Below are 26,519 nucleotides of genomic sequence, written 5' to 3' on the forward strand. Positions count from 1 at the left end.
CCCCCCCTCCCCTCGCTCCGACAAAAAGGCTTGGAGAGGGGTCACGCCGACGTAGCGGCCCCTGTCACGTGAGGAGGGCCGGCCTATCGGCGAGTACGCTGAGCCGCTCCTGTCGTTCCTTCCCCCCCCCCCCCCACCATCTCTTCTCCAATCTACCCTGTGCTGCTGAGGGAAGGGAAGAAGGTGGCGGGGGGAGCGGAGGAGTGGGTGGTGCGTGAGGCCGCGGCCCGGGAGTCTGTGCGGCTGAGGAGGAAGAGCCGCCGTCGACGTCCATAGTGGTGGTGAAGGAGGAGGAGGAGGAGGAGGAGTGTGAGGAGGGGTGTGGCGGAGGCGGCAGCAGCAGCAGCAGCAGCAGCAGCGACGGTGCCGGCTGGGTTGGGAAGATGGCGGCGGCGGCGGCTGTTCCTGTGAACCTGCGGCTCGGAGACTTGGTGTGGTGAGTGCGAGGGAGAGCGGAGAAGGCCCGAGGCCGCGGGGAAGGGCGTCGTCGACGGCGCCCCCTCCCTCAACGCTGAGGGTGGGGAAAGGGTGGGTGTCGAAGCTGGCCTGAGGGCGGGGGGCGGCTTTGGCCTGGGCCTGATAAGCCCTCAGGCAGTGGATAGGGAGGGCTTGCCGAGGAGCCTCGTCCCCCCCTCTCCCCCCCCCCCCGGACGCGCCCTGTGGGAGGAACGAGGATCTTGTTTTAGGTGGACAACGTGGGGAGGAGGTGGGGTGGTGGCTTGTTTAGCAGTGCTGCGGCCTGTGGTGTTCTCTGCGTGCGGTGTTTGCTTGGGCAAGAAGGTGAGCTATTGGGGCTTGGGGGGGGGAGGAGATAGAATTGGGGGGGAGGTAGAAAGAGGGAGAGAGAAAACACGCACATGCACACACACACACACACACACCAATACATGAGTTATGGGGGCTGCTAAGGAAGTGTGCAAGCCGCATCTCCTGGTTTTAGCCACAATAGGGACCTATAATAGCCTCTTTAAAAAAAGAAGAAGAAGAAGAAGCATCAGGTAAGGATCTGGGTAGAGAAGGTAAGTGGGGCGGCCTCCCTCATTGAGCAGGGGGTTGGACTCTAACTCTGCTATTCTGTGATTCTATGACAGTTCACTGTAACTTCCCCAGTTGGGTAGCAAAATCGGGAGGGAGGGTTGATTATGGGAATGGAGCGTGTTTTCCTGGCACATCTTCACAGCCGGCCTTGTACACCAGTCCTATGCTGTGTTTACTAGGAAGTAAGCCTCGCTGAATTCAGTAGTGCTGTCTAAAGCGAGCGTGCATGAGATTGCAGCATAAATGTCGCTGGGGAAAGTTGTGGGGCCGGTTGTGTCAAGCAGTTTTTGCTTAACTTCAGTCCTGGATCTGCATTGTAGAGATAATGGCACTGACTTGCTCTATGGGATGGAAGGGGTTGTGCGAATTGCTAGGGTAATGTATCCAAAAGCAGATTGAATACTCTGTACATACTTTTGTGATGTACAAAAGCAAAGTATTTTTAAAGAAACTGAAGGAGAGGCATTGTAGCTCATTGCTTTGCATACAAAAGATCCCAAGTTCAATTCCCAGCGTCTCCCAGGTATGGCTGGAAAAGATTCCTGCCAGAAACCTTGGAGAACCATTGACAGTCAGCGTAGGTAATACTGAGCTGGATGGCATCATCTGACTCAATATAAAGCCACTTCTTATAATTCTAGTAAGAATCGATGGTTCACTTGGGTGACATTTTTATTGGGCCAACTAACTTCACTTCGAGAAGTTCTGGGAGCTATTGTTGGCTGTTTATTGCCTTTATCTGCAATTTAATAGTTGTAAATTGCAATGGTATTCTGTCACAGAAAGCTTTGAATAATATTTATGTAGCAGTCTTAATGCACAGTTGTTTGCATTTTTACTTTCTTTTTACAACAGCTCTGTGATTCAGGTTGCTTCTGTTGCTGTTTTGTGGATTTGAGAGGTAGCGACTTGGTAAAAGCCACCTAGTCCACAGTTGAGTTTAGATTTGAACACAAGTCCAATATTGCTGCACAGTACTATGCATTTTTACCTTGAAGTAAATCCCATTGAGTTCTGTGGGACATGCTTCCAAGTAAATGTGAAAAGGATTGCTGCCTCAGTTCATTAGGCTCTTGTTTTCTTCACCAATAGCCTTGTGAGGTAGGACACTGATGTAGCCACTTTACAGGTGGGCAACTTGAGATACATAGCTTTTCCTGCCTAAAGAAGTTTGCTATCTTTCAGGAAGTGTCAAGTTAGGGTACAAGTTCTCCTTGAAAGCCAATAATATTTCTTAATTAGGTTTCATCAAGAAGTGGATTCACAGAATAATCTTTTCCCACTCCTCTGTGACTTATTGTAATCCCATACTAAGAGTCACATGGGAGCTGTTCCATGAAATTGTTTGACATGTGTTGGCTGTGCCATCACTCTTCCCCTAATAAGGATTTTAAAAATCACAATCTAGTTCTTAAAAGTGTACCACAAAGTGATTAATAAAAGTCACCCCATGTAATTCAGTTGCTTACTGTGCTAGAGCTGAGGGGCCAGATGGGATGACCATCTAGGAATTGTGCTGTAGTGATCACCTTTAATACAAAAAGAACAACTCAGACGTCATGTTATGTGGCTGGGTTGTAAATCTTGAAGCGGAAACCTAAGAGTTACAGTACAATGAGACATCTATAAAAAGGTTTGTCTGCTGACAATTCATTCAAGAATGAGGTTTCTTGAAGAGGTTGACCTGGCTTTCTGGAAATTGACAGAAGCACATGCCCCCTCCCACATCCCTATCCCAAGTTCTTAAAAGCCCAAATAAAGCCAGAAAATTGTGTATTCTACAGTGGGCCTGTTCAGACAACACACTAAGCTGTGGTTATGCTGCTAAGCTTTTTGCAGCAAATGATTAGTGAGCGTGTTTAAACCGTGGTTATGTAGCCACCATGGTTACATAACTACTTTACACAACACGCTAAGCCATAGCGTTTAGCTCAAAATCATTATTATTATTATTTATTTATTTATATAGCACCATCAATGTACATGGTGCTGTACAGATTACACAGTAAATAGCAAGACCCTGCCACATAGGCTTACAATCTAATAAATTAACCACTGTGGCTTTAGTGTGTCTCTTGGACAGGGTCAATGAATTCAATACTACAAGATGTAGTGATGGCGACCAAATAGGGTGCTTTGAATTCAGGCAGGATAAAGCTATCAATGGCTATTAGTCAAAGTACCTATATATTACCTCCAGCATACTGCCTCCGAATACCAGTCACTGGGGGAAATGAGCAGGGGGCTTGCAATTGTCCTCATGTCCTTCCCACATGCATCTGGTTGGGATCCTGTATGAACAGAATGCTGGACTAGATAGGCCATTGAGTTGATCAGGTTGGGCTTCTCTTATGAAGCATATCTCTATGATAGGCAGTATCAGGCCCAAAAGCTGTGTCTTTCCCATCAAGACGTTTTCTCTCTGGTTGCCAGTTGGGACTGCATAAGCCTCAGCCTGAGGACTTCACATATCTAGCCCTGTCCTATATATGATACAGATATGGGGCTTTGGTTTGCATCAATTAAATTGCTGCTTGACTCTCTTAACTACTAGATAGCTACTTAATGGGGCCTGGGAAGCCACTTGACATTTTTTTCCAGGGTAGTGGTTGGGACCTCATTGAATGCACACCAAGCAGCAAGTGCATTTCAGGTAGCTAAATCCCCTGTATTCATTGCTAGAATTGGGCAGTAATGTTTGAGGAGTGTGACTGCACTTGTTCCTCCACCTCAAGATAACTACCATTTAGCAATTTATTTCCATGCGTTCAAGAGATAAATCATATAATTCTGTAATTACCATACACAAGTCTTCCTCCAGGAGAAGACAATGAAAAGTGAGATTTTCGGAGCAGCTAAACCAAATGCATATCTTTGGGAGACTTGACACTTACTCATCCTTACCTATTGGTATGTCTTATTGGCATGTACCTGTATCTTGGGAAGTGATCCTGAGTTTACCCATTATTTTATACTCTGTAATAGTATCATCTTTGAAGCTGATTCTCATATAGAATGTCTACTGATTATTATGTGATACGGTGGGGTAGAACAGATGGTATTTTATTTTTAACCTTGAAACAAATATTCAAATAGCCAACACACAACTGTGCATTTATATCCTGGAGAAAATGAATCGCACAATCCTGGCTTATGAACCACCATGGATTTCTGATTTCCTGACAATGTGAAATTGTTAAATTTACAAATCAAAGTAGGTAGAAGGTGATGCCTTTTCTAATTTGTGTTGGCTGTTGTGTTTCTGTTAGTGAAGTTCTTAAATGTGAATTCAAGTTGGAATTCACATGTAGCTGTGTGGATGGACTCCAACATTTCAAACTTGGGCCAGTTCTCTGGCTAATATACTGTGTTAGTGAGATGTTCACCAAATGGTGGGACTGTCACTGTAAAGAGCCAGTAGCCAAGTGACTGGGTGAATGCCAGCTTCATTGTTGTCTAACCTTTTCCCCCTGGTCTTCTGCTTCTCTTTCTCTTGTGGCAGCAGGAAAAGAGGTGAGGGTCTCAAGTTCTACACTGCCACTTAGTTGCTGCCTGCAAAAACAACCAATTGCAGCTTGTTGCTCATTTGTGTATGCCTGTGCAGGTTCATGGGCCTTTGCTTCCAAGCCTGTTTAGTTTGTCCATTTTTGGCCCTTCACTTCCTGTGAAGAAAGTTTGCTAGGCATGTAAATAGGTCCAAGATCAGGGTGGGGATTTGTGTAATGGTTACTGATGTCACAAAGGCAGGGGGGAAGCAAGAAAATGGGCATTTTGGAGGCTCTCTTCCAAGCGAAAGGGAGTTGTTGCCTCCTTCATTTGGACTTTCTAACGTAACCTCTCCTATTATTATTTATTTATTTATTTATTTATAACATGGTGCTGTACAGAGTAAACAGTAAATAGCAAGACCCTGCCGCATAGGCTTACATTCTAATAAAACCATAATAAAACAATAAGGAGGGGAAGAGAATGCAAACAGGCACAGGGTAGGGTAAACAGGCACTGGGTAGGGCAAAACTAACAGTATAAAGTCAGAACAAAATCAAGTTTTAAAAGCTTTAGGAAAAAGAAAAGTTTTTAGCTGAGCTTTAAAAGCTGCGGTTGAACTTGTAGTTCTCAAATGTTCTGGAAGAGCGTTCCAGGCATAAGGGGCAGCAGAAGAAAATGGACAAAGCTCGGCAAGGGAAGTAGAGACCCTTGGGCAGGTGAGAAACATGGCATCAGAGGAGCGAAGAGCACGAGCGGGGCAATAGTGTGAGATGAGAGAGGAAAGATAGAGATGAGAGAGGAAAGATACTCTCCTACTACTCCAGCAAAGTGGTTCAAGAGAAGAAGACAGACAAATTGACTTGCAGAGTTATGAGGCCAAGCTTCTACAAATGCACTTGCCAGGTTCTATTGGAAACCATGCATCTATTCTTGGCAACCACCTATCCAGTCTCCCTTTTGCATTACAGTATTTGCTAAACAGGGGAAGCAAATCCTTGTCCTCTCTCAAGTCCGCTGGCACATGCACAAAGGACTTGGGAGAGTGGTCCAGATTCTCCATTTGTGTTGGGGTTTTCAGACACTTGGAAGCATCAAGGAACTTTGGGGCTGCAGTTTGAAGGTGCTTAGAAGCAGTGAGAAGTGCATGTTTGACATTTTTCCTCTCCAGAGTAGTATTTACCAGATTACATACTAGTAACGCCAGATTAAAAAGAAAAGAAAAAAAAGAAATCTAATTAATTTTCATTGTGAAATTGCAACTAAAAATATGAAAAAGAGAAAAATATATACATCGATTTGTATTTATCCGGATCAATGAATACATATGAAATGCATATATCGTATATACTACTTCCTAGCAATCATATACACTTCAACAAAAGCAGACCGGATACCCATATATGTATCCAGGTGGCATCGATATGCCACCCATTCAAATATTGAAAACCTTGTAAGGTCCTCAATCCATGGCATTATTGGAGGTGAGTATTTATCCTTCCAATGTTGTAATATCAGTCTTTTAGATGTCAAAAGGGTGCAGAAAATCCATTTATAATGACCATTCGTTAATTTCCAAGAAACAGGTAATTTAAAAGAGTGTGTATATCAGCAAATAGTAAAGACTTCCAGTACAAAAAATTATCCACATAATAACCTCCTCCCAAAAAGAAACAACTATTGGAATTTGCCAAAACATATGTTTAAAAGTAGCATTAGCTGTATTAGAAAAAACCTTGTTAAAGAAACATTGTGGCCAGTAGACATGAAATAAAAGAGTTTGCTCAATGAGAAGCAGCCTAAGGTCCGTAAAGGTGACAGGTAGACACCAAAGAAGCAATCTATTGATTAGGCAAAGTGGGAAAATCCAGTTTCCTATTGCCTTCCTACTTAGAATTCTGTATATCATTTTTATTCACTAGTAACAAGTATTAATAGTTACGGATTGTGGAGATGTTTCTGTGAGGCCTCACTGTAGAAAATGCTCCCGGGGTGATGGAGCAGGATTCAGGCCTATACATAACTTATAAGACTAGCCCCAGATCTTGTCTCACTTTCCCTAAGATGTTTGTGAAACAAGATTGCCCTGTTGCCCAGTGTCTGTTAGCTGTTTTGCTGAATGTTCTACAGGGTTGGGCTAGTTTAACTGCAAATGAAAGTACAGCAAGACTTTGAGTATCTCCATCAGAGTTCCATCTGCTTGTTGTATAAAACAAATGAAGAATACGTGGTGCAGGCAGCCATGTGTGTTTCACTTTTCAGACTTGCATATTGAGCCAGTGTTAGTCCGTGTTTGGGTTAGTGGGGAGATACTGGCTCAGCAGTCCAATATAAGTTGGACTTAAGATGCATATTGATGAAGCAAAATGTTTATCCACAGTTAGGCTAATCAAGTCGACTTCGCCTGACTCTCGACATTGACCAGTTCAGTTATTAATGCAGGTTCCAAGCCCCTAAAGTGCTTGTCTTGACCAGTATCTCAGTGGTAGAGCACCTGCTTTGCGTGGAGAAAGTGCCAGGTTCAATCTCTGACATTCCAGGTGGGGCTAGGACAATCCCTTGCCTGAAACCACAGAGAGCTGCTTCTAGTCAATGTTGACAATACTAAGCTAGATGGAGCAAGGTTCTGACTCAGAATAAGGCAGCTTCCTATGTTCCAGTCTGCTGGCAGAGTTGGGAAAATCTTAGGTGCCTGCTGGTCTAGGCCGGTCTTTGTCAATCTGGCCCCCTCCAGGTGTGCTGTAACTCCCATACTTTGTAGCTGGCGAATCGTGATGCGAACTGTCACCCCAGTGCATCTGGAAGTTGCTTGATTGCAGAAGGCTGGTCTAGGCTAAGAAAGTTGGCATTTTTCTGTTGCTTCAGGCTGGCTGCTCACTTCGAAATATATCCCCCCACCACACAAACATGCCCATTTCTAATACCCACATATGGATTAACTATTTCTAAATCTATGTTTCTTGGCCACCTATTATGATGTTCATAACTTGCCACAAGATAGCCTAGTGTGTATACTGTCAGCATAGCATAGTGGCCTGTTTAATTAGATTATTCTATGTGCAATACCTTAAGAACTGAGTCTACCCAGGCCCCAAGTGTATAGTAAGTCTAAATTATTTGCTTTATTCCTCTAGCTTTATTATACTATGGGTTGGATCTGGAGTTCCTAAGAACAAAACTCTGCACACAGGGTGCTCCCACTGGGCATGGGAGCAGAAGGTTGTGGTATCTGCTGATTTCACTTACTCCTTCCCCTTATGCTCCATTAAAAGCTGTTCCAGAGGGTTGGAGGACCCTCCGGAACAGTGTTGGAGGTAGTTCATGGGGAGGCAGGGGTAAGGAGGAATTGGTGAAAATCTCCTTCCTTCAACATGAGCCTCTGCTGGACCTCAGTCTCTTTCCCAAACAGAAGGAGATCTTCTGTCTGCAGGAGGACACTCTAGATCCAGTCTTAGGGCTTTAGTATGCAGTGTTCTCTGCAGTCTCACCTCATGTGGTCTAAGCGCAAATTAAACGATGGCATCTTGTTTGAGTAAACAAGTCTGAACTGTCATAGTCTCAGACCATCTCGTTTGTGCTTCGTTGTAGGACTTGCTTATGCAGGTTTAATCAAAACTGAGATAACAACGTCGTTGTTACAAGGTATTTTCTGTTCAACTTTCAGGATTTAAAAGCAGGATTTAAGTTGATCTGCATAGATTTTGTACATTGGTGGGAGGGGGGGGGCTTGAGGCCTCTGGATGTTTTGACGTGCAAATCCTGCTATCATCCTTCACCATTGACGATGCTAGCTAGGGCTGATGGGAATTGTAGGCCAAAACCACTGGAATGCCACAAGTTATCCATCCTTGTTGTAGGTGTTAAGGTAAGATAGGAAGTAAACGAAAATACTTCAAACTTCAATCCAAGCAATTTCCTTGATATATGCTATTTGTAAATAACATATCCCCTAGCGGGCAAGGTCTGTCTGTGTGTTGCCACTGGCAGGAAAGGAGTGGGGTGAACAATGTTTTGCCCTAGCAATTATACCCAAATTGTCTGATAGTTTCTGTTAGCAGGCTAAATGGGTAACATTTTGGTGTACGATGTGCAGTTGCTTAATGTGCAGTTCCCTAAATAGTATTAGGAGCTATTTTTTCCTTAAATAAAATTTGAAAAACAAGATTCATTCCACATGTTGTACATATCCATTCTGTATCTTTTCCATGATGTTCCCACAAATTACTTAAATATATTGTGGCTCCTTTTCAGTCACTTTCAACCCTTTGGGGCTAAAATGGAGCAAAACATGTGAAAGCCCTATCCTCAAACTGTTACACCATCTTATACTGGGTACAAAATTCTATTTTAGGGCTATTACTTGAAATGTGACTTAGGAAAAAACTGCAGGAAGTTTTGTGAAGAACTTTTAACTAAAGGACTGTTGTAGCCCATAAAAATAAATGCAAAGATTATAGTCCCTGGAGGTTGGGGCTGGAGGGTTATCACAAGTTGTTTTCTAAGCACTTTTCCCAGTTCACCTTACCTCTTAACTTCAAACTATTTCTGTTCTGAACACTATAAATCTAGATGAAGGAAACTCTGTCTCCATGTAAAATTATGCATGTTGTTGATGCAAAGGGTGTGGTGACTTCATGTGCTTATGTGACAACCCTTTCCTGTGATTTGGTGGAGGGATGGGTTTCTCCATCCAGCCTGGCAGTTTTTCTCATGGCTCTGATCAGCTGCTGATCAGAGATAAGAGCTTCTCCCTGCAGAGCAGAAGGGATAGGGGCAGTGGAGGAAGCTGCTGCTGAGTGATTTAGACCTCCTTCCTTCTGAGCCTTATCCTGCAGAGGCTTTCCCTGCTCACTTCTGGGTAGACATGCTTCCTATTATAAATTGGTAACAATGGATTGTGGGTGGGGGGAGAAATCAGCTTTGCCCGCCACTAGTACAGGACCCCTGAGATCTTCTCCAAAATGGAGAAGCCCTCAGGCTGAAACAACATTTCCCCTGCTCCTGGTTTAGAAATGAAAAATTCCCTGGAACATGAATTAAACACCTCTGTATCTCTCAGGCATGCTTTGCATGGCGCGTGTATGGAGGGGGAAAATTTGTCTAGTTTTTTTCTGAAAACCACAGCCCTGTCTCTTTTGCCTCAATTACATGTGCTTGGGTACTGCCATGCGTTGTGGCTTCCAAATGTCTGAAATAGGAGCAAAATATACTTGCCTGGTTTTTCGTTCATAATGGTGTAGACCAGGGCAGGCAGAAGGTAGATCTACAAATGTTTTGGGCTTCTTCTTTCTGCATTTCTTGCTATTGGGCAACATGTGACTCTCCAGATATTTTGGCCTACAACTTCCATCAGCCCTAACCAGCGTAGCCAATGGTGAGAGATGAGAGTCGTAGGCCAAGACATCTGGAGGGCCACAAATAGCCACCCTGCCTTAGATCCTGGGCCCTGTTGCTGTAGCTATTGTGGTATTAGGTTTACCCAGGAGATACTATTTTAAACTGAAAGGCATTTAAGGAATTGTTGCTCAGCTCTGGGAAAACATGGGTAGTACAATTACTAGACTCAGGCTTATGTGCTGCTGAAGCAAGCTATACTAATTCCAAGTTAAACACAAACACAGACATCAAAAGAGGCCATTGAAGTTTACAAATCGACAGTTATTAGTTCTTTAGGTTGCTGGTTGATTTCTTTGTTTTATCCATGCCTGACCCAGGAGGCTGGTCACCAGGATTGTAAAAAGCCACTGACCTGGTTGTCTGTGGCAAATAAGAATTTCCTCCACATAATCAGGCTGGGAAGCTTTACAAAAGTTATTTGTTTTTGTTTTAAAATTGTGATTCTAAAGTCACAAATTACAGAAGTCAGGCTGAGTGGGCAAGTAGTCCTGTACAAATTTGTCTGTGCTAGTACATGTGTGGAAGTACATTTGTTACTTTAGGGAATAGCTGCACCCAAGAGCATAGCAAGACTGCCTGGGCTCCTCAGCAGTAGTAGCTCTGTAGTATTTATGGAGGGGTATTGTCCTAGATCCAGACTTTCCTTTGCTAAATAGTCTTTGGTCTTCTTTTCTAGTAGTTCTGTGTAGAGGAAGGCTGTTGAAAAGTTTCTGCTGTTTTTGATAGCCTGTGGCTGACTTTTGGTTTTTCCATAGGGGGAAGCTGGGCCGATATCCTCCTTGGCCAGGAAAGGTGAGTCTTCTGAAGTGGATTTTAGTGTGCACTTCAGCTGGGGCATTCTTAGCTGGGGCAAGTATTTTCTGTTCATGCCAAATCCAAAATGCACATCATTCCCCTTGCATTTTTCAGTTGGTGCATAGCATATTGGCTCATAATAAACAAACAGCAATGTAGATAAATCCAGGGCATCCAACTTAAATGAGCCTTGGTACCATCTTAAAAATGAGGTGTGCAGCCTGGTCCTATGAATATTTATGCAGGTGAGTCTCATTGAGTCCAGTGGGGCTTACTCCTAAGAGCTATGTATAGGATTGCAGACAAAGGAAAAATAATTTCCCCAAGTGAATGCATAGGATTAAAGTGCACCAGAAAAGTACAAGTTTCAGACCTGAGTCATATCCCGCAGAAGTGCCATCATTTTGTCTTGAGATAGACAAGAATTGCATGTGCCAGAGGTGCCATGTTGGTAAAAACTGGAATAGATGGCCTAGTATTGCAAAATGAATGCTATGGAGCAGGGAGCCGTTGAGGAGCTTTTAGCAATGAATCTGTTAAATCAAAGCTACCAGAAGGCATTATCCATGTTTCTGTCATAGCATGGAGCCATCTTGCCAATTTCAACTCCAGTCTTGTTCTCTTGTGCTGTTATTCCAGATCTACTGCTGGCAACTCATGCTCCTGCGATATTGTTTGGGTTTAATTCTCCTAGAACAGTGCTGTCAATCCATTCTTCAGTCTCCATGGCCTGTCACAGCATTGCTGTGTTTAAAAGAATAAAATGAAATAATTGCAGTAACCATGGCATTGAGTCTAGGACACAGATATTGAGTGGGAACTCATAAACTGAACTCCTCCCCCTTAATCCTTTGGTAAGGTCTTCCATCCTTTGTTATATTGCTGCAGTACGGTCTCTGAGTCGGGCAGGGTGTTTGCTTGTGCATTCTCAGAGAAACTCAAGAAATGGCTGACAGCTATGACAAATGTCTGGATTTACCTCCTAATAGGCTGCTGCATCCATTATGCTTCTATGGCATTAACCTTGGAATAAATGTGTTACCCTGAGGATAATTGCAATCTATCCTGATGTTGCATTGTGTGGAGGGTACTTAACCATTCCAAACTACTTGCAGAATTACCAGCTAAGCTTAGTCGATATCAAAGTGACTGCTGTAATTGCTGAGCTACAAACAGCACAGTGCCCAAATGTTATAGCCTTAATTGCCTGTTCCGCATCATGAGTAGTGGAAGATCACATCATCCCAATGAGCTAGAACCCTGAAATTTGGTACAGAAGTACTCAAAGACTCGCTGATCAGTAGTGTCTCAGATTCTTGTGTATTTTTGTATCTCCCTGTACATATGTGGGACATAACAGAGGCCAATATTCTAGCACAGAGCAAGCCAAAACAGCACATGGGGTAAAATGTTAGTGTATCTTCTGTTTCTTGAATTTGGGGGAATGGGCATTAAATATAGCAGCACTGCAGCAAGCAACATATGACTATATTCCCAGAATGCATGCTTCCTTTGCTAGTAAAAGTTTTCCTTTTAGTCGCAAGGTGTCTTCTACAAACCTCACCCTAATCTTGTTTCACAAGGTCCTTTATCAAAACACGTGAAGTTTTTGGAGAGAGTGCAGTGGGAATGTTTACAAAATTCAGACTTTATCACCTCTTAATGGTTGCTTACTTTTTTTCTCACAGATTGTTAACCCACCTAAGGACCTGAAGAAGCCACGGGGGAAGAAGTGCTTCTTTGTCAAGTTTTTTGGGACTGAAGACCAGTATGTACCCACGTCTTTCTTGCCTGGGAGGAAAAATCTATTTTTTAAATTTGAGGGCCCTTGTAGAAAAAGTCTTGTGCTGGCAATCTGCAGTTGCATAATTTCCTGCAAAAATAATTGATCAGCTTGTGTGTGTATGTGTTCCTTTTGAGCCTACATGGTGAGGGATGAAGAGATTCAGGTGCCAGCTAACCTAAAACAGCAAAAAAATAAATAAATTGTGTCACCTCTTTAGCACTATATCACATATTTTGTTTCTTTGTGTTAGGGATAACTTGACAGTGTGTGATTGGTGTTGAGACTTATATCATTTATATTAAGCCCCTGTCTTAATGGAGTGTTGGTTTGAAAGCCTGGCTTTCATACTGAAAGTTGCTCCAATAAGTATCAAAGATTTTCAGTTAAATGGGAAGAAACATGGTAGCATTAAAACTGAAAAGCCAGGGCTTCCTAATAATCATCTTCATCCTCCTAGTCAACTTGCAAATTCCACGCTTCTGTGTATGCCATAAGCATAGAGTAAGTACGCTGCAAGAAGTACATATTGAGGCAGTAGCTAAATCCTGTCGTTTCTTCCTGTATAATATTGCCAGGATTCGACCATTTTTGTCTGTCTCTTCTGCCAAGACTCTTGTTATCTCTCGGTTCGACTACTGCAACCTTCTTCTCTCTGGCCTTCCTTCGTCTCACATCAGTCCGCTGGTCTCTGTCCACCACTCTGCCGCCAAGATCATCTTCTTGGCTCGCCGCTCTGACCATGTCACTCCACTTCTGAAATCTCTTCATTGGCTTCCAATTCACTCCAGAATCCAATATAAACTTCTGTTGACCTTCAAAGCTTTTCACAGTCTAGCCCCTGCCTATCTCTCCTCTCTCATCTCACACTATTGCCCCGCTCGTGCTCTCCGCTCCTCTGATGCCATGCTTCTCGCCTGCCCAAGGGCCTCTACTTCCCTTACTCGGCTTCGTCCTTTTTCTTCTGCTGCCCCTTACGCCTGGAAAGCTCTTCCAGAACACTTGAGAACTACAAACTCAATCACAGCTTTTAAAACTCAGCTAAAAACTTTTCTTTTCCCTATAGCTTTTAAATATTAAGTTTGTTCTGACCCTATACTGTCAGCTTCACCCTACCCGGTGCCTGTTTACACTTCCCTGTGCCTGTTTGCATTCTCTTTCCCTCCTTATTGTTTACTACAACTTTATTAGATTGTAAGCCTATGCGGCAGGGTCTTGCTGTTTACTGTTTTACGTTGTACAGCACCTTGTACATTGATGGTGCTATATAAATAAATAAATAAATAAATAAATAATAATAATAATAAACAGCTGCACTTGGCAATTATATTTTACAGGAAGATCACTTTGAGTAAGGATGGAGGGTGAAGAGCTAAGACTCCTTCACCTCCAACCTTCAAAGTGAACTGCTAGCACGTATCTGTGCCAGAGCCACTAATTCTTCTTCTCTTGCCCTTGAATCAGTAATGGGGAGTTGGGAGCAACTGGTAGTATTTGTGTCATTTTTCAAATCCCCTTAACCCATATGTCCACTTTTGGTCCCAAGTTAACTAATAGCAAAAAGACAATAAGTAAGGAATTATTAGGAAAGAGATTGAAAATTTAAAGAAATCATAGTGCCTTTATATAAGTTGATTTTCCGGCCCCATTTGGAATGCTGCATTTAGTTCTCAGTTTGGTGTGAAGAGGCGTCCGAGAATGGGTTAACTATGCCTACCCCCCAAGAAAGGCAGGAATCATATGCTGGAAAAACTGCAGTAGACTCGCTCCACTCCCAATTTTTGTCTCATTCATCGAGGGCAATGTCTTGATGATGATGATGATGATGATGATGATAATGATTTAGTGATCTTCTACATCTTACTCAGTGCTAGCGTTTCTTCCCTTTACTATTATTTTTTCTCTTTACTATTATTTTTTCTCTTAACTCCATTCTCAGCTTTTTTAAAAAAATGGTTTACCTTTCATCCAGTCTTGGCCCTTTCTTTTTGATCCTCTACTGTCCGTGCTCTGCCATGGCCCTGACAGGGAAGTGGCCATTGTGTAAGCTTCCAGAACAAGCAGCATTTGTCAACATGTTCAGGTAGTGAAGAATGAGTATTGACCCACCAGACCTGCCTCCATGCCCCAGCCCCTGTTGCATTTGTCACATCTTTCCTCCCAGAGAGGACGACAGTGACATTGAGTCCGTAGGGACTAGACTAATCCTAAACCCCAGCTTTTCAGGAGTTCTCCAATAAGAGGAAAGGTATGGTCAGAAAGCCAGATTGCGAAAACACCTAGTACCACACTTTTTATACAATGAGGACTTCCTTCCCTTATTCTCTAAAGACGGTGTCCTTAGGTTTTCAACCCAGCTCACAGGAGTCCAGCCAGCCAGCCAGCCAGTCGTCGTTGCAGGGAGCCTCTGTGTTTCCAGAATCAAAAGCACTCAACAGAGAAGCACCCTTTTCTCCTATTTTTGACAAAGTGGTAAAGGCAGAATGGGCAGCCGTTCTTCAAGGCAGGAAGCCAACGAATGTCGCTTAAAACGTCTATTACAGCAGGCAATAGTGGATCTCAGAGAGCCTTTTGTTGATGCCTCAATAACCGCCCTCCTCTGTGATACTGTTGTTCCTAAGTATGGAGATGCCTCCCTCAAAGAGTCAGGGCACCGATCTTATTTGACCATTGAAAAGACCAATGAGGCAGCAGCATTTCCCAAATGGGCTTTTGGAGCCTCATAATTTTTTGAGTTAGAATAGGGCCCTTTCATAGGGATTTCCTTAGATGGACCAAAACATATTCCTTTGGGATTGATGCCATCCTTGGTGCCGTGATTTTTTTCAGCACGTGCCATAGCAGTGCTTGCCATGGTCAGGCACTCCGTCTGGCTGAATTATTGGAATGTAGATGCCTCCTCTAGAGTTAATTTAGCAACAATTCACTTCAAGGGCACTCAACTCTTTGGGGAGGAAGTACTCAAGGACATCCTCATTGAAATGAATGAAAAAAGCAAAACTGTGCCCTCCTCCTATACTAGGAATAACACAATGCGTCCAAAGTATTCCTTTCCTTTTCAGCCTGGTAGGAGTTCCTTTTGTGCCAGAGACTTTGGGAACACCAAACTTGCTTGGCCCAGATACTGCTTCATGGCTAGGAACCAGAACTCTGCTTCTTACACAAATACCCCCTTTCCAGTCTAATAGGGGTGTGTGTCAATATCCTATCCATATCCCGGCACATAAAAAGCAGCCTTGATGGCAAGAGTGATTTTCTGAGCTGTCAGCCACTGGATCCGGGAGATTGGAGTCTTGACCAATCAATCTTTATTGAATTCCCAAGTCACTTTGGATTCCTGTCTATAAATCTGTTTATATCTCCGGCAGATGTAATACTGCTCACGTATTTCTCCAGGTTTCTGACTCAAAATGCGGAATCCCTCAATGCTCGGAATAGTCCCTGGCCAACAGGGCTTCTGTGTGCATTTCCTCTAGCACTTCTATTCTCTTAAGGTATAGATCAGAGTGGAGCAAGCCACGGTCGTCCTGGTAGCATTTTAATTGGCCATCCGTTTTTTCAGAGTGACACAATTGGAGACTTGGTTCTTTCTGGCTGTACTTCACCTCTTCTCCCAGCGGTCAATCCTCCATTCCGGCCCCAGATGGTTATGCCTAGCTACCTAGATTATGAAAGGGACACCTATCTGAGCCTGTGCTACCCAGAGGTGGAGTACACACCTTACTACAATTCCCATCCGGTGTAACATCCATCATGGGTTAACTCCTCCCACCTCCCAGCACCACCCCCACTCAAAATGGAGGAGTGTTTGATCGCTGCTGCTTCAGATCACAAGATGTCTAACGGGGGTGGGAGCTGTTGTGCCTAGGCATAACCAGTGCCCACCCTCCATTGGCTCCGCCACCATTGCAGTAACTGACCCTTGTGCCATGCAGCAAACACAGGAAGATCTCCTCCACAACTGCGCATCCTCTCTTCGGTCCTCAAAACACAGCCGTAGCTCTCTGAGATTGCATCTCAGGAGATTTCTCTGAGACGCTTCCACAATGTGTGTGCATGTGGGAGGTGGGGAATTCATCACCTTTGTGGCAATCAGGACAGCAAGAAAGAACTCATTAACCATTCTTTCTGACAGAGACCACCTTTGACTGTCCCAAAAGGGCAGCAACGTTCTACTCTTGGACCCACCCTTTGACCCTAAAGTAAATTACTTTTTTCCCCACACAGCATAGGACCTAATCCTTCCCTCCCTTTGCCCAAGCCCTCTCAACCCTTCAAGAGTACAGAGTTCTCAAAATATACACAGTTATTTATTTATTTATTACATTTCTATACAGCCCAATAGCCGGAGCTCTCTGGGCGGTTCACAAAAACAGCAGCAATGCAAAATTACAAATTTAAAACACCAAGTTAAAATTTATTTATAGACTGTTAAAATGCTGGGAGAATAAAAAGGTCTTCACCTGGCATCTAAAAGCATATAATGTAGGTGCCAAGCAAACCTCCTTAGGGAGCTCATTCCACAGCCAGGGTGCCACACAGCAGAGCTCAAGGCATATGGACTCACTGTATCCTTTAGCCCCACTTCTTTGGGGAAGGAGGCTTCAAGTACCACAGCAGCTAAGTGGCTTAGGGCATGCATTTCCACAGTCTATGAATCAGAGGTAAGCATCAGAACATTTTCAGTTCACATCTCTTTTCTGTGAGACCCTAGGTGGCCCACAGACAAGCCAGTTTCAGTTTTAGCTACATTTGCAATATAGGGATAATACTGACCTACCTTGCAAGGTTGTTATAATTATTGCAACCTAATATGTATGTGAATCAGTTGTCATGTCAGAAAGGACTAGATATTTAGTGGTGGTAAGTCGGATGGACCAATGCTCTGATGCTGTAACACAGCTTCATAAGTTCATGTATTTTAGGTGAAAAGTGGGGTAACCTGTCAAAAGGATGCTCATCGCAATACTCTTTCTTTATAAGCAGTTTTGCTTTCAAACCACATACAGCATGTCCTGCAATAAATGGGTCATGCCTGTCAATGCTTCAAGGTTGTTGCCAATCCTGACTTTTAGGTGGTTCTGGTAAAAGAAGCAAAAATGTCAGGGCACAAAAGTGTTGATGGGGGGGAAATGTATTATGCTGTTATTTACAAGGCAAGCTTTTGAAAGTGGGTCGAATGTCTGGCACACTGTTTAGTGCCAGCATAGATTAGCGAACAGATTGCAGATGAAAAGGTCAGTATTACCAAATAAATGGAGTTTGGCGTGTAGCTTAGAATTCAGGCTTGGAAAAACCCCATCATTTGGTGGAGGAGGTCAATTAAAGAATGCAGCCCTGGGAAATTAATGAATTTTGTTCTGTTGGATGATTTCCGTCTACTGCATGGTGGATGATATGGCACAAGCACTGCTTCTCTCTTTCCCCTCCCTGTCTATAAGGTAAAGGCAAGATATAAGTAGGCCGTTGTGTGGGCTACAATTGCAAGGAGCATAGAATCTTATAATAGGTGTAGAATTTAAGCTCCCAAAATGTACAGCTTTTTCTCCCCTAAAGAAAAGCAGGTTTCTAGCCCTTGTGGAAGCAAGTATATATGCAAAGTGTGTGTGTCAGCAGCATCTGCTAAAATCTCAGAAGCCAGAGAAGTGCTTAAATAGATATGGAAAACCTGTAGTTAACGGAAAGTCATTCCATATGTGTAATCAGAGACTTCAGTTAATATTCTACTCTTGGGAAACTTAAGGGACAGGTTCTCCCACCTCACCCCACCCCACCTCACCTAGAGCCTATGATAATGGAATGCAGACCTGCACAATGTCTGTCCCAGGTTCCACAGTAGCAGTTCTTCCTGGGGTCAGCAAACCACCATCCCCCTGTCTCCCACAATGTAGGGCCTGACCACACACCGCTCCCCATAACACCTCTTTTAGATATGCACTAAACTCCCCATGCCTTATCCCCCAGTCCTCCGAAGTCTTGCCTGCTTGTATCCTATTTCTGAGGTGGCTTCTCATGGCCTTGCTAGTCTGAGAAGACTAGGCCCCCAAAGGAGCCTCTTTAGGTGCTGCTGTTCCCCCAATGCAGCACTGCAAAATATGTAATGGGGCCAACATAGGTGTGTGTACGTGCGCGCGTGCACACACACACACACACACACACACACACACGCATGCTACCTTTGTCATGCACCAGCTGCTCAGCTGCCCTCAGCACCCTCTCTTTGGGAGGAAGAACAGCTGCATTGCAAAAACAAACAAAACCTTATTTATCATAAGACTGAGCCAAGGTTCTTGGCTTTGTGAACGTTTTGCTCAAAATTGGATGGTGGGGAGAGATGGGGGTGAGAGTTACCCCACACAGCTTAGCAATGCTTTATGTTTCATAGGGCCAATGTTCACTGGGCAGCTGTTTTAATTTCCCAGAAGTGTCCTGATGATGTCGCTTCATTCCCAGTAGATCTCCAGGAAATGAACTGGCCTCTGCTACCCATCCAGAGGCACACCAATAAGTGTTTTTCCCCCAGGCTATTTTGTTCCCCTGAAAATTTCTGAGATGATCCCCCCTGTTTTTGCCACTTGTAGATGGGCTTCATCTGAGCCTTAATTTCTCCTACAACTAAATATTCTTATCCTAAGTTTTTGTTCTTCAGTTGAGTTACGTAGTCTGTGCTCCCTGCATGTGGGGGATGATTTTTAAGCCCTGTGGTGTGACCCCGATAAGAGTAAGCGAGCCTTATCTGTTCTGTTCTTGCAGTAACATAAGATTTAGTGTACGGTCTGAGCTAGCATTGGGTCTAGAGGCACTATTACATGAATTATTAGCTAGATCTGTAAACTGACAGCAGCAATTCTTGTAAGATAGTAACTTCTTGGGAATAAAGAGTGGCCATTAAATCGAGAGGTGGATGCTGTTTTTCTGCCTTCCTTTTTCATTCAAATATTAGACACAGCAGTCTACAGGGTTCTGATGGATGTACACAGCTCTGTGTAAATAAAGCATATTCCGTTGACTGAATTGTCAGGGAAGGAATGTTTTGTGCAGTGGCATGTAGGAAGTAATTGGCAAGCTCAAAGGAAGTAAGTCAACCCTGCCTATGCAGAACTCGGGGTAATCCATAGTTATATATAGTTAAAATATCCCTACATGGTAACAGTAGTCTTCTGTCTACCTGAAACCCATTGGCATACTGCCTCTGGCAGTCTCTGGAGATGCATGTTAACCATGGAACCTGACAACTTCTTGGGAACAGAGGTAGATTATAAATCTAAAGTGTTCATAATCAGATCTCAAGAATCAAAGTCTAGCCATCTGTTAGTTGAACAGAAGAGCTTATAACTGTGGGTATAACTGTTAGCCAAGAAGTTGAGATCTTGTTTTGGTTGCTTTAGGAATACCTCCATTTCTCGTTTCCCATCTGCACTTTTTGAGGATAATACTGAGCTGTTTTTCAGGATTATTATAAGGGTTACTGGAATAATGACTGCAAAGTTATTTGAATGCTCTAAAAGTGCTGTGTCAATGTTAAGTGTTACTGGCCCGCGTGAAGTGAGGCCTTTAGTTTTCTTTCTTCATTTGGCATCTTGTTTGACAGTTCTTAGTGAACTGTAAACACTGAGTATTGGAATAAAATTTGGTATGCGCACTCTGCATACTGTTACGTTTCAAATCCAGTTATCCACTCAACTTCTGCAGCCATTTTCAGGGCAACAGCAAACGTATAAAACAGTACAGCATCTGCTTTGATCATTGAAATATTGGAATTAAAGTTGATGTGTACATTCAGCATACAATTGTGAAATGTACAAGTTTAGACCTACAACCAAATGTTGCATTGTGTCCGTTTCCTAGCAGGAAACATAATATAGGCGCTAAGAAGCTCTAGATGGGTATTTTACTCCTCAACCAATTCATTTTTCTTTTCCAGCTGGCACTTAAAACTCTATAGCTGTTGAGCATGCTCAATCCTCATTGGACTGTTTTTGTGTGTGTGTGTGTGTGGGTGCTTTTGTGTGTGTGTGCATGTTTTAAATGATTTTTATTTATTTTTTAGTTATTGAGCATTCCCCTAAACATGCTGATGCCCCCATCTTGTTTCTCAGTAACCCCATTTTGGCTCTATTTCTGTCAGCACTCACCACCTGAGTTCAAGGAAGTGATATTTCACCCACAGCTCTGCAACCTGTTATGAAAAGAGAGGCCTCTCTAATATTGTACTTTATTAATTATTACTATACTGACTTCTTGCCTTCAGTTGACATGCTGGGAATTCTGGCAGCAAAGCACAAACTTTTAGAAAGGAGCCAGAGTAATTGATGAGTGGAAATGTTATGTAGGCAGACCCTGTGCATGTTTACAGAGAAGTAAGTCTTGCTGAATTCAGTAAGGCTTCCTCCTGAATAAGTGCACATAGGTTTGCAGGCTTAGAATTTGTTGCTCAATGTTAGTCAGCTGTGACTTAAATTAAAGTGATTACAGTTCCCCATTGACCCACTGTAGACCTAACAGTATAGTTTTCAAATTCGGAGCCTGTCTAAGGAATGCACACGCTGCGTCACCTTTCAGATGTTAATGCATTCCTCTCTGTCTCTTTAAAAAAAACCTATGTTGTAGAACTTACATATGTACTAGTGATGCATAACCTTGGTTGATGATAATAAGGCTCTTAACCAGGGGGTGTGCACTTTAGATTTCTGATAGTTGTGAAGGGAATTCTAATTAGTGCAAGTATAAAGCTGTCAAGGGAATAAGAAAAAAAGAGTATACATTTTCAATGCTGGCTCTCAGTTTCCAGACCATGCTGTTAAATCTCCATCAGTCCACTGTACTTGAATATATTTCACTGACTGTCCTGTCAGAAATCCTAAGCAGTTAAGAAAAAGAATTTAAGTTATTGCATAGTACTAATTTAGATAAAATCTTTTAGACTTCAGAGTGATGGGGGTGAGGGCAGCTGTTTGGTTCCTCATGGGCTTTGATTTTGTTTTCAAACGCCTTGCATGTTCAAAGCTAGCAAGCAAAGGTTTAAGTCAGAATCCACCTATGATTAAAAAAAATATCTTCCATTTTATAAAATGAAAGTTTGGAGCTTTCCCTGGTGTTGAGAGATGTTCGTGATACAAAAAGCCTAGAATTTTCAACTGCGTGGCGCAAGTGGAGTGTAAATGCAGCTCTCCCCAACAGCAGCTTCTAGGCAACAGTTGCCACCTTGAGAAACTGTAGGTACTTGATCGCTCCCATCTGAATGCTGGTCTGACAACTTCAGTTGCTGTTCATCCAAAGTACCACTTAACTAAAGTGGCTGGAAGTTGAGCTGCTCCACCCATAGCCCAAATTGGTCTCTGCAAAACAAGCAGAAACAAGAAAACAGAGGCTGAATGGAGTAAGAAATGCTGTTGCCAAAAGAATGATTAACCGTAAGCATGTTGATAGAATGCAAATTGAAAACAATATTAGCATGGTCAGCCTGCACATGGGCGTAAAGCGTTCTGCTGGCTCATTCCAAAACTCTAAAGGCCTACAGTTCAGATTTATGGCTCTTGCTTGACTTAGAAAGCAGTATCTGCCCAATTTATTCTAGTCACATAACTGGCATTTTTAAACAATTCCCTCAGTGAAGAGGGCATAAATAGCCCTTTTCTAATCTTTGGGTGTGCCTTAGTTAATCTGTGGATCTCATTTTGCGGGGTTCAGTTGCCTTCTGACAAAGTTTGATAATGCTCTGCTGATCTGGCTATCTCCTCCAGTCTCCAAGATGGAAGCAAAGCACGATCTTCAACAATGCAATGCAACAACATGCAAGCAAATGCTTTCCACCCATACCTGCAAATAAAACAGCATAAGCCTGAGGCAGCCAGGAAGTAGACAAACACACATATTAGTTGGGTTTTTTTCTGTATAAATCTGTAGTGCTGCTGGCTCTTAGCTTTGCCTGGAAGGGCATTGAAATGTACAGCTCCCAATCACTTTTCATCAAAAGTGCTCCCTTACCCCAGCCTCAGTTTCTAATCTGTCATGTTCATTATTAAAGTATATCATAAATGCACACAATAGCCATGTACAAAACGTCTTGTTTCAGTATTGTTCTTTCAATCAGGCCGGGCTAAAGCCTAAATTTGCAATCTGAACTTCAACTTCTTGCAGATCCACGGAAGTGTACAGAAATTTTGGAATGCATATTTCAATATGCTATATATTTTAGCGTTCTTTTTTTTAAAAAAAGGACATTTCTTGCCAGTTGGCTTAAAAATATCTTTGGAGATATGTGTGAAGGCACACCCTCCAGGTCTTGGCATTGTACACGTGGACAACACTATGTGGTGCGCATGTTGTTGAGGGTCTGGGGCTTTGTGACACAGCCCCATCCCTGCTCATGTGTTGTATTACTTTTAGATTGCATCTTGATAGGGCTGTTGTAGGTTATCCATCACTGCTGTCACATGTGAAGGAACGTGGGTTATCCCACCTGTATTTCTTTTTCTTAAACTGGGTTGTTTGGCTCTATGAAATTCACTATCAGAGTTTTTGATAAAAGTTCCCAAATAAACCTTGCTGGTAGAGAATGCTACCCTCAGCTATAAAACCTTTAACTGCTGCCACCAAAATACATCCTCTATTCCTAAAACAAACTCTTGCTAGCTCAGTTCAGATGGCATAGGCAAAGAGATAATCTTTCATAATGAACAAAAATTAAGATGTATATTATTTCCAAATGGGAATTAAAGTCACTCTTCAAATAATGGGTTGAGATTAGGGCTGTGCACGGACCCCCCTGAACCGCTTTGGGCCGATCCGACCATCCTCCGCTCTGCGGAGCGAGATCTGGAGGGGCGGATCGGGATTCCCCCCCCCCCCCACTTACTTGCCTCTGTGGCAGATGGCTGAGGCAGGTAAGTGGGGAAGGGGGGACAAAATGGGGGCCGATAAGCCCAACTCCCCACCCCACCCCCTTACCTGTGTTCGTCGCGGGCTTCAATTGAGGCCCCGGCTTAAAGCCGGAAGAGAAGGTCGCGGCCTCTTCCAGCTTAAAGCCGGGGCCTCAATTAAAGCCCGCAATGGACCGCAATGGAAGCAGGCAAGCCCCTCTGCCCCCTTACCTGGCTCCGCCGCCATCGCTGCATGGGCGGCAGCAGAGCCAGGTAAGCCCAACTCCCCCCCGCCCCCTTACCTGTGTCCGTCGTGGGCTTCAATTGAGGCCCCGGCTTCAAGCTGGAAGAGAAGGCCGTAGCCTCTTCCGGCTTGAAGCCAGGGCCTCAATTGAAGCCTGTGATGAACCATGACAGACACAGGTAAGCCCCCCTACCTGGCTCCATTGCCGTTGCCGCACGGACTGTGGCAGCGGCGCCAGGTGAGTCCCCCTCTCCCCCACTTACCTGCATCCGGTGCTCCGGATCGAGGCGAACCACTTCGCCTCAATCCGCAGCCCCTCCGCCTTTGTCGGAGGCGAATCAGGCCGCTCTGCTATTGCTCCTTTGAACCGAAGAGGAGCACAGCCCTAGTTGAGATTGCTTAAAGGTACTTAAATTAACTGCTTGGTTACAATTCCTAATAGGTAAGGTAATTCTTCCGTACCTAAATAAACTCTCAATAGTTATTCCTTCAGATCAGATTTCCCTAAACTCCACACCAACCAATACTTCACAAACAGGAACAGATGCGGTTTGCCTCTGCCTCCAGCTCTTCCTGCATCTTCTGGCTTCTAGGATGATTCACATGTTTTAGAGACTACTTGCTGAAGTTCCCTCTGGTCAGACACAAAATAGGAACTTAAAATTATATATAACTTAGTTTGTTCATAAAATTGTCGCATTTAGTACATTAAATTTAAAAGTACAGCTTTTTCAGACCATAATTACAAATTTACTTAATTTACTTTTAAATGTTATTGAGAACTGTATCAGCAAACCAAGTTTATACGTAATACATTTTATGTGTCTAAAGTAACAAAAAGACCACCTATAAAGAGCGCAGTTTTTTTAAAGTACTTCATATTTTGAAATTTTCGCCCCAATTTCCCCCCCATGGCTTCAAAATTCCTGGAGATTTTACATTTGTAGTGCCATGTGTGTCAGTCGTGGCAATATTTATGGAAACTCGTGTTCCTGAGGAAGGCTCAGATGACCCTGGTGGAGGAAGGTTGGAAGGGATGCCAATCATGTCTGAGAATAAAGGTTGGGAGGGATACCAGTCACGTCTGAGAACTCCGGCTATGGGGCGGTAGGCAAACGCAATAAATAAATAAATAAAATACTGATGTGCTTTTGCACGTCATCTTGATTTCTCTTAGTGCTTGGATTAAAGTGGAACAGCTGAAGCCTTATCATGCCCACAAAGAAGAAATGATTAAAATTAACAAAGGCAAGAGGTTCCAGCAAGCTGTGGATGCTGTAGAAGAATTCCTAAAGAAGGCCAAAGGCAAGGACCAGGTGAGTGGCCTCTCCTTTAGTTTGGCCTATTGATTCAGGTCCTTGGGATAATGGGTAAGAGCGCTTTAATGCTGTCTTCTTGCTTCGTCACTGGATAGGTGTAGAAGGCGGCCTCTCTAGAATTATGCCATGAAACAGTGACTAGGATCAGGTTTGCATTTTTAAAGCAGTCAATTTTCACAGTTGCCTGTCATGCCTCTGATTTACTTAAGGTGAACTGAGACAAAAGAGTCAGCTGATCCACCTGCAGCATTGGATTGTATTTAACTGTGCACTCTGGAGTTAGAACATTTATTTTCTTTCTAAAGTGTGTCTTTGCAGAAAACACACAGCTGTGCTTTGCCTCTTCTTGTCTATTCTCCTAACTAGCGGCTTGAACCGGTTATAACCTGTGTTCAATCTGGCGTGCTTCAGGTATTTGGCAAGACTCATCATCCTTGGGTTTTGTGAGTGTGGGGAGAAAATAAAATCACTGCCACCTCATGCCCCTGCTTTTCCTCATCCCTCTGTTCTGTAATCTCTCAGGCGTCTTCTCATAACTCCACTGAAGAGAAGAACCGGCGGAATTCCAGCGAAGAGAGGGGCAAGCAGTCAGTGGGAGAGGAGAAACACAAAGCCGGGTTGTCTGAAGGGAAGCCGAAAAAGAGAGTATCCTCAGTTTCCTCCGAGCGAGGATCAAAATCCCCGCTGAAGAGAACGTATGAGCAAAGCCCCCGGAAGCGAGGGCGCCCCCCCAAAGACGAGAAGGTTTGTGTTTCACTGCGCATCTATTCCCATGCTCAGTGAGCTCGTCCAGATGGGATGTTACTCTTACAGCCAACCGGATGACTTCATTGTGGTGGCCATTTGGAAAGTTGCATGTATTAACTGTTGAGAGTCCATCGGCCAATTCCATTATTTCACAGCCATAATTATTTGTATTAGGTGGCTCTTGCAGAATGCTAAGTTTAAAGTTTCATTGAGTGGCTCCTGTTAATTTCTGTCTGGGAAACGAACGACTTACATTGTGCTTCCATCTTGTTGCAACATTCGTGAAGGAAATGGCAGCACAATTTTGCCCTCAGTAGTCCTGTAGCATCTCATGTGAACGTCTCCATCTCATGTGTACATTTGATCAGATGACCATCGCTTCCATCTTTCTCCTTCTCTGGTGCTCTCAGGCTGGATAAGGGCCAGTTGTTTGAATTGCAGTAGGGATGAGGGTGAAGACATACATCTGGAAGTGGATGACCCAACCAGAAGACTTCAGTTTCTGTGTGTTCTTATTTTCTTACCAGTATTTCACTCTCTCTTTCTCTCTCTCTCTCTCTCACACACACACACATACACTTGTGGTTTGTCTTGTCCTTGGACACTCAACAGTTGTTTGCTAGCAGAGTCTAGCCACCTCTGCCCTCTTCCAAAGTGTTGGAACTTCCGTACCCTGGCGCTTGATCTTCCCACTGCAAACTTCCCACTAGATGGATTTACTAGAATATACATGCTCCAAAACTGGAAAACCATTAAGAAGCACAAGATAAGATTACAAGACAACTAAGATTTGCTAGAATTACATGCCACTCATCCCGAGACAAATTATACACCGTACTTCCCCTGTT

The 26,519-nt window shown here is 43.5% G+C and overlaps 1 protein-coding gene across 7 annotated transcripts in view; it reads left to right on the plus strand.

Moving 5' to 3' along the window:
- The first annotated feature begins 225 nt into the window (after nucleotides 1-225).
- Nucleotides 226-26,519, plus strand: part of GLYR1 (glyoxylate reductase 1 homolog) — a 59,561-nt gene continuing 33,267 nt past the window's right edge. For 2 of the 7 annotated variants that reach the window (XM_063143354.1, XM_063143358.1), the window contains exons 1-5: nucleotides 323-436; nucleotides 10,677-10,713; nucleotides 12,405-12,484; nucleotides 24,783-24,921; nucleotides 25,447-25,668. In XM_063143354.1, the coding sequence (XP_062999424.1) occupies nucleotides 384-436; nucleotides 10,677-10,713; nucleotides 12,405-12,484; nucleotides 24,783-24,921; nucleotides 25,447-25,668 (531 nt within the window). In that variant the 5' untranslated portion in view covers nucleotides 323-383. Of the gene's footprint in view, nucleotides 437-10,676; nucleotides 10,714-12,404; nucleotides 12,485-24,782; nucleotides 24,922-25,446; nucleotides 25,669-26,519 lie in introns of all 7 variants that reach the window. The other 5 variants (XM_063143361.1, XM_063143356.1, XM_063143355.1 and 2 more) reach the window with 5 other exon arrangements.

Source organism: Elgaria multicarinata, chromosome 17 (genome assembly GCF_023053635.1).
Source record: "Elgaria multicarinata webbii isolate HBS135686 ecotype San Diego chromosome 17, rElgMul1.1.pri, whole genome shotgun sequence".
Lineage (NCBI taxonomy): Eukaryota > Metazoa > Chordata > Lepidosauria > Squamata > Anguidae > Elgaria > Elgaria multicarinata.